The 12,123-nt window shown below is 44.4% G+C and overlaps 1 protein-coding gene across 1 annotated transcript in view; it reads left to right on the top strand.

Moving 5' to 3' along the window:
* Positions 1–12,123, top strand: part of XYLT1 (xylosyltransferase 1) — a gene marked incomplete at its 5' end in the record, with an annotated part of 252,401 nt that overhangs the window by 78,462 nt on the left and 161,816 nt on the right. The window contains one exon of the mRNA XM_019542112.1: positions 7,669–8,194. Coding sequence (XP_019397657.1) covers positions 7,669–8,194 — 526 coding nt within the window. The remainder of the gene's footprint in view (positions 1–7,668; positions 8,195–12,123) is intronic.

Genomic DNA, 12,123 nt, shown 5'->3' with positions numbered 1-12,123 from the left:
CCTTCCTCTCTTCTTTCTTCCTTGTCAACTTGTTACTTACTGTATGGATTAGGTTTTATAAAGTAGAGTGTTTTTAAAAACTTGGAGACAAAATCATTTAACCACACTCAAACTGTGAGATGGGATATTGCCAAGATATACAGAAATATCCTATCATGCACTTGCCTTTGGAGACCTTAGGAAGACTTTAATGAAAAAGACAGATCTTTTCCCGTCGCTTCAGCTAGGTATTTTGGCCCTAAGTGTTGAATGATGGAATGTTCCAATTACAGGCAAAGAGTGCTTTAAAGTGTATTTAAAATGAAAACTAACCTTGGGGATACTTCTGATTGCTGTAAAGTGGCTTCCCTGTAGGTTTACCTTCTGCACACTGGTATTGTTGAAACTCAGCAAATAAAGTTCTTGTTTGCTCTTTCATGTCTTCCCTCTATATTTCACGTTTCAAACTTCTTAAAGTGTAATAGGTCCAAATAGAGAATACATTTGGGTATGTGGGGGAAGGGACAGTGAGGTTTCATTTTGCTAATTAGTGTTTCGGATATACTGCCTTGCACTGAAAGCTGTCATATAATCAAGAAATGAAACTGGCAGAATCGAGCGATGAAGATCCCACTGTTTGCTTTTGCAATTTGTGCAGCCTGTCTTGTGAGCTGAGTTATCCTGCAGGGCCAGCTTATAAATAAGGGGATTTTCAAAGAGTTTGAACTAGCAGTTGAAGTAGCCGGTCTTGCATAACATGAATAGGAATAGGGGTCAGGAGGTCTGCAACAGATTTGCTTTGCAGTCATGGAAAAGTTCCTTAACTTGCTTTACCCAAAAGGGATTGTCCATTTGTAAAATCAGACTAAGAGCCTTAGATCCTCAGCTCTACCAGGGCTGTGGGAGCTGAGGAGCTCTGGCATATTTAGAGCTGAAGAGTTTCACCAGGGTGGCTTTGACGTACCTTTTGCATTTTTTTTATTGCTTCATCCTTCTTGGGGCTGTGCTGGCTTTCAGCATAATTTTGAAGACTGCTCTAAAGGAAACCTGGATGCAGCCAAGGGGTTGATACCCATCCTGGAATTATAGGTGTTTGACATACCTGGCTATACTTCTTTCTTTCCATGGCTAGGGACAGAAGTTACACATAAACCAGTTTAAATGATCAGAAACTGGTTGAAACCTGCAACAGAACAGAAGTTCAGTGCACATAAATCAGTTTCAAAATGACTGAAACTGGTTTAAGATAAACGTGGTTGAATTTAGCATCAGACTTAACTGATTTGCATCAAGCCTGTTTATGAAACTTCCGTTCCAAGCCTCTTCCAGGTTCAGGTTAAATCACAGTCGCCCCAGCATCCCAACGTGCTTTCCAGCCCTGGGCTGGGCTGTGCCACCTGCTCCATCAGAGAAGAGTTGGGGGTGGGGGAGGAGAAGGGGACTGGCCACCTCCAGTCAAACCCCGACTGGTGTCTGGAATCAGGGAAGGGGGTTAAACTTCCCTTCCCCCGAGTACAGAACTACCCTGTCCTGCCAAAACCTTACTGCTGGCTGTGACTGGACTACAAATCCCAGAGGCACTTGGAAGCAGGAAGAGGTAATGATGAGCAACCCTGGGGAGTCCTGTTGTTGTGATTCTGGACTGCAAATCCCAGAGACCTCAGGGACAGCAGGAAAAGAATGCAAACACACAGCCCATGCTGGCTGTGTGCCAGAGACCCATGCTCTAGCATCTTTTGGCTCATGGCCTGAGCCACTGCAGGCATGTGGCTGCATTACCTGAGTCAAAGTTGTTTCTCAGCTTAATCTCTGCAGTTTACACTAACCTACAAAGACCGTATCAATTCAGCCTTGGGCTTTTTGACTATCTTTTCTTAGCCCATATGTCCTTCTGCTAAGGTTGGGAAGAATGAGTGATTGAGATGCTCCAGCTAGCATTGGAGAAAATGATTAGCTACTTAGCTAGGCCACCTCTAAGATTGCTGTGCTGAAGAAGGGACCTTTAAGATTATAGGCCTTGCCTACACTGAAGGATAGTACTGGCTTTCTCTTTGTCACGTCTAGTTTATTAAAAGGTTTAGGTATGTTACAGTCGCAAGTGTGTGTCTGTTCTTGTATGCATTAGAACATGCCATTTGGCAATATTTGCCTTATTCGAGGCATGCAACAAGTACACAGTATTTGGAATATATAAACTTTAAAATGCACCCACTGGACATTCCTTCTCCAGATCTTTATAACTTGGATAATTTAAACTGAATTTGAGGGGGGTGTAAAAATCATCTACCAATTAAAATGAGCTTTTAAATTTATATGCAACCATCCTTCTGCTGTGGCTTGGTAACAGTCTGCCCTTGTTGTCTGTGTGGCAAAGTAGGCTAGACATTCCTGGCTCTGCATCTGCAGTCTGAATCCCAGACTGTAGTCAATGGAAAATCCTCTGATGGTCTGGAAATAGTGAATGACATTTCCTGAAATGGATTTGGGGTTCTTAATTCACCTTTCACTGCAGAACAATCCATGTCACTGAGCCATTATGGTAGTTAGCATATTTTGGCATTTTGACTAACCATGACTAAGCTTGGAAAAAAATGGAAGACTTTTTATATTTAAATATTTCATGAGAATAAAAATGGATTCCAGTAACAGCTTAGAGGAACATAGCAGCAGAACAATTAGAATTTCTGAACTATTGTACAAACATACAAATGCAAAGTCATTACAATAAGTACATTAAAATAAAATAGATCAAAATGTACAATTAACATAACTAACCTAAGGTTATAGAGATTGGTTAAGAATAAAGGAAACATGACAACTATCAAACATATGAAATAAGAGCCAATTAGTCACAGCAGCAGCTGTTCAATAGAGATGCTTTGGGTATAATGTTAATAAGCTTTACATTTTTTACATTTGTCTGGGTCTGTTTGCAGCTTGCCTTTTTTGTTTTGAATCATATATTCACAATATGGGCTGAGTACAGGGCAGAACTAGGAACTGCTGAGTTGGACTGTGAAAATAAGAGGTGGGGTTTTTTTATTTGTTATTTTTATTTTTATTTTTTTTGCTTTATGGGTGGAATGAAAAATTGGAGGGAAAAGTTGTTTCTGGTTGATAAGCCTTTCCCCCCCCCTCTCATTTACATGGAACAAACCCCTTAAAAAAGAAAAGATTGAATCATGAATAGGGATAGACCCATAGTTAAAACACTGTGGTTTGCACTCAGATGTTCTTTTTCTGGTTAAAAAAAAAAAAAAAAGAAACGTTTTTTAAACAAGTCAAAATATTTAGTTTTAGAATATCAAAATGAATTTTGGCTTTTCAGAAACTTTTTCTTCAATTTGTTTTTCAGCCAGATGATCAGCTCATGTTCAGTTAATAGCTTCTATTGCACTAATGCTGCATTGTCAAAATAATAATAATAATAATATTGCTGGTAATAATAAATTCACTCATGTAAACTGCTCAGGTGAAATCTGGCTGTGGTTTTGACTCTGCCTCTGACCTTGGGAATATCATTTTCTCACTTCCATCAGTCTGTAAAACATGAATAATAAATAGATCCTCACAGCAGAGGTGTGAAAAACAATTAGCTAATATTTACAAAGTGCTTTGAATATGAAATGTGATTCTTGGGTACTAAGAACTGTTACTGTCACTCTTTATAGTGGATGCTGTCATTTGACAAGCCCTGGCTTTGTTTTATTAGACCTGCCGTGAGTAGAAAGAAAACAGGAAAAGCCTGGACAAAAGTTCATAAATATTTACAGCCCCCCTTGAAGGAAGTTTTATACCAAATTTCCCATAGCTACTCCCCAGTGTTGAAAAAATGGAAATGTCCATTCCTTGGACCTAAAATTTTAAGGCGTTGTGGCAGAGCACTCAGATGCCCTGCCCCTGAGAGCAGAAAACGGCTCAGGAGAGACCCCTAGTGGCAAGAAGAGGGAGGCCCAGCTGCCAGTTACCAGGGCAGCCGGAGTAACAGGTGCTGGTTGCCAGGACAGCCACGAGGGAGCCAGCTGACAGGAAGGGGCAGGGCCTGGCCCATATAAGCCCAGGCGGGAGGCCAGGAGGGTAATTCCCTTCTGGTGGCCGAGGGAGGAGGAGCTGGGCTAGTGCAGACAGAGGGGAAAACCCTGATTGCATGAGCAGCCTCTGGTTGCTGCTGGGGGTTGGAGTGTTTTCCCAGTAGGGAGTGAATGTTGCTTGGCCGGACGGTCTAGCTTTTTATGTCATAGCCCAGGGTCTTTGTGTTTTTGTGTTTGCTGTTTTGACCAGAGGACCAGGTGAGGCTATTAGGAGTTGGAGGAAGCCTCATAGGGCCTCCATGGTTGCGTGGGGACCCTGGCACCAGAGAGAGCGCAGCATTTGGGGTACATTGACCCCAGCCCCAGAGCAAGGGGGGCAGTGAGGAGCCCCAAGGAGGTAAAGGAGAGGGCCAAGTCACAACAGGGCCCAGGTCAAAACCATATCAGTACCATCTGCGAGGCTTGGTCTGTGGTGTAGGGGAGGAAAAGGAGCCGGAGATAGCGACCCCTGGCACCAGGGAGCAGAGTGGGGCAGCCTCCCGCTAATTACATCAACCATTAATCAATTAAGATCAAGGTGTGGCAGGTGAGTGAGCAGGTGGTTGGCCCATAACAGGAGGGCGGAGTCACCACTAGGAAGGCTCCAGTAGCGATACTCCTGTCACAGTCATCTTCTAGTCTAAGTCCGTCTAATTAGAGTGCAAAAGACAAGCTCTACCACGCCCACTGCGCTCTGATGAACTACAGCACTCATGCTTCCTGTGTAATTATACAGTACTGTCAGTCAATTTCCCACCAAATAGTGTATTAAGCAAGTAACTACTGCGTTTGCTTTTGTTCAGGCTTTTCTCCATCACGTCTGCCTCCTAAAAATAGATCTTTTTCTCGGGTTTTTCCAGAGTCTTTGTTTTCTCATCCGTTTCTCTTTCCTTCCTATACCCGTGCTCTTACATGCACACTCTTCTTCCCCTTTTCATTAGTATCTTCCCTACTTCTTAATTAATGTATCCTGCTTCCTGGGGAACATGCCATTGAGTTTTGGTGGGAGCACGGTGCCTATCTCTCCTTTGTTCTTTTGAACGTCGGCCCCTGCACCTTCATTACAGAGTTTCTCTGTGCAGCTGCTTACCAACTCACGCACCCTTGCCCTCATCCTGTGGAGGTTCAAGCCTGAAACAAGGCTTGAAAAGACTCCTAGTAGGCCAAGAAATAAACTGAAACAAGACTCCAGGGAAGCAGGCAACCTACTGCATTCCCTTTCACCACTCCCTGTTGCAGATACTAGCCAGAAGGGAGCAGCATGGAGGAGGCCACAAGTAGTTGCTGAGGCAAATGTGGCAGCACAAGGAAAAATGAGGTTGGTTACTGTGTCCAGGCTCTTTCACTTCTTCCTCTCTTCCCTCTTCCTCCTGCAAACTTCTCTCATATATCCCACCAGCATCTGGCACCCATCCACCTGTCTATTCTTCAAGTTCTCTTATAAGTGCACTGCTTCCTCCTCCACCTCTTCTTCCATCCTTGAAGGCTGTTAGCCTCCAGACAGTTTCCTACACGAACCTCCAGGAAGCAGCAGTCTGACGACCATCTGCATGGTTGAGTTCTCAAATCCCTTCCAGCATCCTTGCTTCCTCCTGCCTATATTAGCCATCTCACCTCTTGGTTACAGCTCCCAAGTTGTGTGCAGCTACCTAACCTCCCTTTGCAGCTGATTATAGCCTGGTATGCTTGGCCATAAGCTGAAGGTTCTTGTTATACACATATTGTTTATAGATAGGCACATAGGCCGTTTAATTAATTTGCATCAGTGTCACTCATGAGGCTGCACAGAACTTGGCAATTCTGTTCTACTAAGGAATCTTATGAGAAGGGACAGAGATGCATAAAAATGCAAATTACTTTGTGCCTGCCTGATTATACCCCTTAACTGTTTAGAGAAAATTTGAATGACTGCAGCAGTAGATCATTAGGAAGCAAAAGAGAAGCTGGCTTTGTCCTGACAGGTGTGAAGGGGAAGCATCATCTGTTATGTAATTGTACTGAATTTCTGTAATGTACAAGTTGACTCTGAGGGACTGATAATTTTATCACCAACAATTGAAGTCAGTAGAGATTGATGTGCATGTGAACTGCAGGATGTGGCTATGGGCAGGTAAGCATTTGAATGTGGAGCCCAATACTTGGGTTGTAAGCTGATTTCTGAAAGGCTCATGATAGATGTGGTATTGCATTGCATAGTTTTCCAAATGGATGGGATTGTCTTATCTCCCCTTCTTTGAATCGCATGGTATTCACCAGAACTGGAAGCAAAAGGCTGGACTTGTCTGACCGTCATGTTTTTCAGGTGTGACACACCTCTTGTTCCTCTGTCTAGAGAAATTTGCCATACAGAAAAGCAGAATGTGACAGTCCTGGGGTGAAGTGCATCACCACAGCTTTTGCAGGCACACCAGTTATTGAGTTCATTTGTGTTTGGGAAATTTAGGCCTCAGAGGAAGGTAGTGGAACAACACCATGCCAGCGCCATTGTTCAGTAACATGCTTTTCATTTTGGTTTTTCTGTATTTTTGGTGGTCCTTATGCATGTCCAGTGCTGACGTGAGACCGGCTCCTGCACTTGTAGTGTCAGCACTAGCCACAAGTGACTTGACTTTGTCCTGGGAACCAGGCATTAGAGTTTATAAAAATAAAAGTTTACAAGAAGGTTGTACTCTACTGTCCAATGCCTCCTGCTGACCTATGTTGTCTTCACAGAGAACTGTCATGAACATGGCATGGCCTCTGATGACAAAAGAAAACGTAACTTAGAAATCTTCACTGGCAATCACTGCTACACTAGAATAAGTTTCTATAGCAGCAGGGTAAAATTATGAAGCAAGTAGTTATTCTGTGTCCAATAACTGTTTTTCTGGCTGTATTGCCTTTCCTGGATAATTTCTTTTTTTTTTACGTTATATCTGTGATCATATTCCCTATTTGGAGTGGAGGACCATGGTCGAGACAGTTGCTACTTAACTGAGTTTGCTTTTGAGCTGTGTAGTTCTCCCGGCTGTAGTGGAGACCTGCTGGATTTCTTTAGGGAATTTCAGAATCTGTCACTGCCATTTACCCTTGTTCAGTTGTTCTCACTGAGTAAAACAATAGTTCAGTCAGTGGACTTTTCCTGGAGGAAAGCGCTGCTCCACAGGGCAGATTCTGGAGCTCTCACTCTTGAGCAGCAAACATTTATTCATGCAGACAATCCCTTTAAAGCGGCCACAGGTATAGGAGGATTTGACCCTGCTCCGTTGACATCAGTGAGTGTGTGGCAGGTGATTTGAATGGGAGCAGGATCAAGCCCCAAATGAGTAAGTGCTCATGGACCTAACTAAAGCCTCCCCCTTCCAGCCTGTTACTAACACAGGATGTGAATCTGGGTATCACAGCCTGGTATTAATTAATTAAAGGGGTTATATGACTTTGTGCTTGCAATAGCAAGGGACTAGATTTGAAGATCCAAGAGGTCTCTTTCTGTCCTGTATTTCCAATGTTTATTTCTTTTTTTTCCCCTTATCTCTTAATTGACTTCCCTTTTCAATGTAAAAGTTGCACATGATACATATAATACAGTTAGATGGGTGTAGTATGATGTGTGTAATGGTTTTCTTTTTGACTATTGCAGGATGGCTATTTTTCCCACCGTCCAAAAGAGAAAACGCGAACAGACAGCAATAATGAAAACTCTGTACCCAAGGACTTTGAAAATATTGATAACAGTAACTTTGCTCCCAGGACTCAGAGGCAAAAGCACCAGCCTGAGCTGGTGAAGAAGCCCCTTAGCAAGCAGAAGGAGCACTTGAAAAGAAAACTAGAGCAAGAAGAAAAGGTAAAGGAGAATTCATTGCTGGGAAAGAGCTCCAATGAAGTAGTGCACTTCAGTGACCATGCTGTAAAGAACAGTAGTAGCAGCAACTTGAAGGAAATTCACAGGTCTCCCAGACAGCACCATATGAAAAAGAATGGGAACAGCTCACCTGAAATAAAGTATGACCAAGAGCCAAGATGTGAGATCTCGGGCAAGGAGGCAATCTCAGCTCTGTCCCGATCCAAGTCTAAGCAGTGTCGGCAGGAGATTGCAGAGATATACTGTCAACACAAGCAAGGGAAGCTGATGCCAGAGATGGTTACACGGCTCTGTCCCCTGGAGGGTAAGTTGGTGGATGCTGAAGTGGGATGAACTACACTACATTAGGAGAGGAATTGTACACAGGAGTAGAGTCTTGACTCTGATCCAGTACAATAAAAAGCAACACTGCAGTAAGGTAAAGTGTTATTTTTCTCGTTTGTGTTAAAACAGCGAGTACCTCAGGATGACTTATGCAGAGAATTATGCAGAGAACACAGGATTCTTGTTAAACATAAATTGAATGTTCTGGTTCAGTTTCCTTCCAATAGATTTTTCACATGTTATTTTAACCAGTTTTTGAACGAGTTCTATCAGACATTAGCAGTAACTTTTCCTTCATTCTCGCATACAGAGAAGCCTAGACAAGGGTAGGAATTCATTCATGCATTGTTCTACAGAGGAAATAAGCAATGTGAAGAAACAGGGAAACCGCCACTCCAAACGCTCACCTTCTACCAGCCAGCCCAGGGTCTGTGGTGCAGATCACTGGCAGTTAAAAGAGCTGCTTGGATGGAAGCTGCTAATTCAGAAGCAGGCACCATCTTCTTTCTTCATTTCTTTGTACAGCGTGTAGCACAGTGACTAGGCATGATCGTACTAGGGGTGCATCGATAGAGATGTTTGGGGCTGATACCAGTAGCCAGTTTTTAAGGCGGTATATCGACCGATACCAATCTGATTTCCAATACGCAGCTCTTCAACTTGAAGGGGTGCATCCAGCTGGTAAGTTTGGTGTAGTGGAAGGGGAGGGAAAGGATGTTTGGGAGGGCAGATAAGGGCTTCTGTGGTGAGGGAGGGAATGGTGCTGGGGCAGGCGCTGACCAGCCGGGATGGTGAGAGGCCCGGGACAGAGCTGCAAGTGGCTCATCTGTGGGCTGGGGGAGGTGTGCCCCCTGGATCTGCACAGCACAGGGCAGGATGCAGCTGCGAGCTGGGGATGGGGACAGAGACACGGCTCACTGGGAGGGGAGGCATAGGAAGGGTGGGCAGCTCCCACCGCTGCATGCAGCTCATCCAGTGCTCATCTGGCAGCTCCCACTGCTGCTCCTGCCACTTGTCTGGGGGACATGGGGGGACCCCGGACCTGCCAGGCCGGGAAGAGCCCAGCCCACCCAAATCTGGGGACACTCCCTTCCCCTCTGTGCCCAGGTGAGTGGTGGGAGCCACCAGACAAGCACCAGATGAATTGTACCCCCTCCCATGTCCCGCACCTGCCTGGCCTCGGGTGCGTACCCACTGCCCTAGCCCCAGTCCCAACCCCACACTCTCCCTCACCACATGGGCCTTGATCTGCCCTTCCATGCCCCTTCCCCCTCCCCTTACCCTTCTTCCTCCCCTTCCACTTCCATCACACCAGATTTACCAGCTGCACGCACCTCCCCATATTGCCAGCTCTGCTCCTCACTGCCTACATGCTGCACTGTCGCTGCACACACTCATGGGCATTTATCAGAAATTATCGGCCGCATCGAGCTGATTTCCAATGTAGAACATTTTATTTATATCAGTGCTGATCTGATATTGGACCGCTGTATCGGTGCACCTCTAGATAGTACCATAAATGATACTAGCAGAACTGTATCAGACATGCGTAAACTTTCATGAGCAAGGGCTCAATAAGACTACAGGCAAAACATTCTGTTTTTAATGAAGTCTTCAATCAGAAAGATGTTTTCAGAGCTCATTAGCTTAGAGCTTCCAGTCCACACCATAGTATAAGACAGCTTTGTCTGGTGATTTTACTTTTTGTGTGTCAGATTTATGGCTTGTCTCGCAACTCGCATGCATGCGTGTGTGTGTGTGTGCATGTGCATGTGTGCTGACCTTTCAAAAAGTTTCTTATACTTCACCATTTATTTAATTGTAAAATAGCCTCCCCTTTTAAAATGCTTCTTACCACTGACCATAGATAATGAGCCCCGAACTGTATTGTCAGCAACAGTAGTGGGTATAGAGAAGTCTAAAACCCCAGTTCTACAATCGATACTTCAGTACTTGCAGAGCACTGGGGGTTGAGAGAGGCTACTAATCCAGTGCTACAGAGTGGGATCATTCCCTTCTGAATATATGGCTCCCTTTTTTGAGAGTCTCTTTTGGCTTTTTTCACTCATGCTGCATTCACCATTGCTTCACTGAGTAGTAGAAAATAGGAAAGTGGGCAATGGCTTCAGGCTTTGCAAAAGATTCAGGGTCTGACGGGATATTTGCAGGATAAGTGGGTTGCGAGGCTTGACAGACCAGGACAGAAGAGAAGAAAAAGCCAAAAGCTAAAGAGAACCTGACCTTGGTAAAAGGCTGAGCTCTACCATACACTCAGAGGAGTCCCAGCAAGGTTTGATATTGCAAATGTCTCTTGGTGTCATTTTCTTTTCTTTCCTAAAGACACAAAATTCAGATTTTGCCTGGTGAGAGAATTGAGTGGATTCTGCACCTTATGGGTCTGTTCTACACTTTCTAGGATCTGGACAAGTCTTAAATTGTGGGGGAAGGGGGGAGAGTTGGTGTATATACCACAAACACCCACCTACCCACATACCCATCCTTGTATCAAGTGGCAGCAGTCCCTCAACATAAGGATGACAGTCTTCCAGTAGATAGGGAGGTTATCAGTGGGTCTAGAGAGGATGTGCACTCACACAATGTGAAAGTGCAGCAAGGGATATATTCCGCAAGCATGCATTAAAAGTGTGTACCATTTAATGCCTGCAGTCGCATCACCTGGCTGCTAATCCATCTCCCTGGGACATATTGTAACATTCCAAGCCACTTAACCAGCTTCCAGCCTTAGCCCAAAATATTTCCTCGTTCTGTCATGTATACATGTGCCCAGGGGTCAAAAGAGGTATGTTCTGTCATGTGTATATATATCCAAAGCCAGGAGAAGTATGTTGCAGTCCTGGCTTTGTAAGACATTTTCCAACAAGGGACACAGTTCAAATGTCTGAAATGTTCCAGTGCACAGCTATGCATTACATGGTGTGAAGTATTTTTGTTCGTTAGGCAGTAGAGTACATGGTCGAGAAAAGCTGACTGGATAGCAGGGAAACTTGTCAAAAATTATTAACAATAAATTGATAGACCTCTGTTCTGTTTGCAATTTAACAATGTGCATGTAGGCAGAAACAGGTGATGAATTTTCCTGGCAGTCACCTGAACAAAAAATAGTTCCTTCAGTAAGGTGTGCATCATGTATAATAAAATAGAAGGTGTAGACAGGCCATTGCTAGGCGTTTTCAAACTAGCAGGGATATCCCTGGAGCTCCATTAGATTTTTATTATACGCAGTGAGGCCTTTTTCTGAAAATGTCTTTACCCAGCCAGATGGATCCTTGTAGAAAGTGTTGACTTTTCTTTGCCTCAAGGTTATTCCCTCCTGCCACACCAACAACTGAAGTTAAGCATTTTCACTGCCAAATTCTCCTCCGTGTGGTGTTCTGTGTATCCTACATTAGACACAGGGATGATAGGAGCAGGCTCAACAGCTTTGCAATAGGGAAGTGATAGAGCAGCATCCTAATCCAGGGAATGCAGGATGCAAATGTAGGCGGTGCCGCTGCACAGATGTACTATTGCCCAGGAGAGATGCTAGATCTCTGAGGCAGCTTTTCCAAGGGGCTGAAAGTCATGTTCAGCCTAAAACATATTACGGGCAATTTGGAAAATATTCAGCTACTACCAGACAGACGCTACGTAACTAGCACAGGACAACCAGGGCAGTTGCCCTAAGTGCCAACTTGGAGATGGCAGGGGAGAGCAAAAACACTGTTGCATTGTTACACTGCTGCTACCAGAGGGGAAGGCGTTGAATGCCTGTCAGGAGGCCCTCAGTACTCAACATAGCCTGGAGGTTAGAGCCCCTTTCTCATTAAAACCTGAGCTTGTAAATACTGCACCCAAATGTAACCAGGCTGTGATCAGGGAGGCCAGTAGGATGGATTGTTTCCCCCTCTT

This window comes from Crocodylus porosus, unplaced genomic scaffold (assembly GCF_001723895.1).
Source record: "Crocodylus porosus isolate Cpor-Errol unplaced genomic scaffold, CroPor_comp1, whole genome shotgun sequence".
In the NCBI taxonomy this organism is placed as follows: domain Eukaryota; kingdom Metazoa; phylum Chordata; order Crocodylia; family Crocodylidae; genus Crocodylus; species Crocodylus porosus.
Note: the sequence above shows the minus strand (reverse complement) of the source record. Positions and strands in the feature narration are given on the sequence as shown.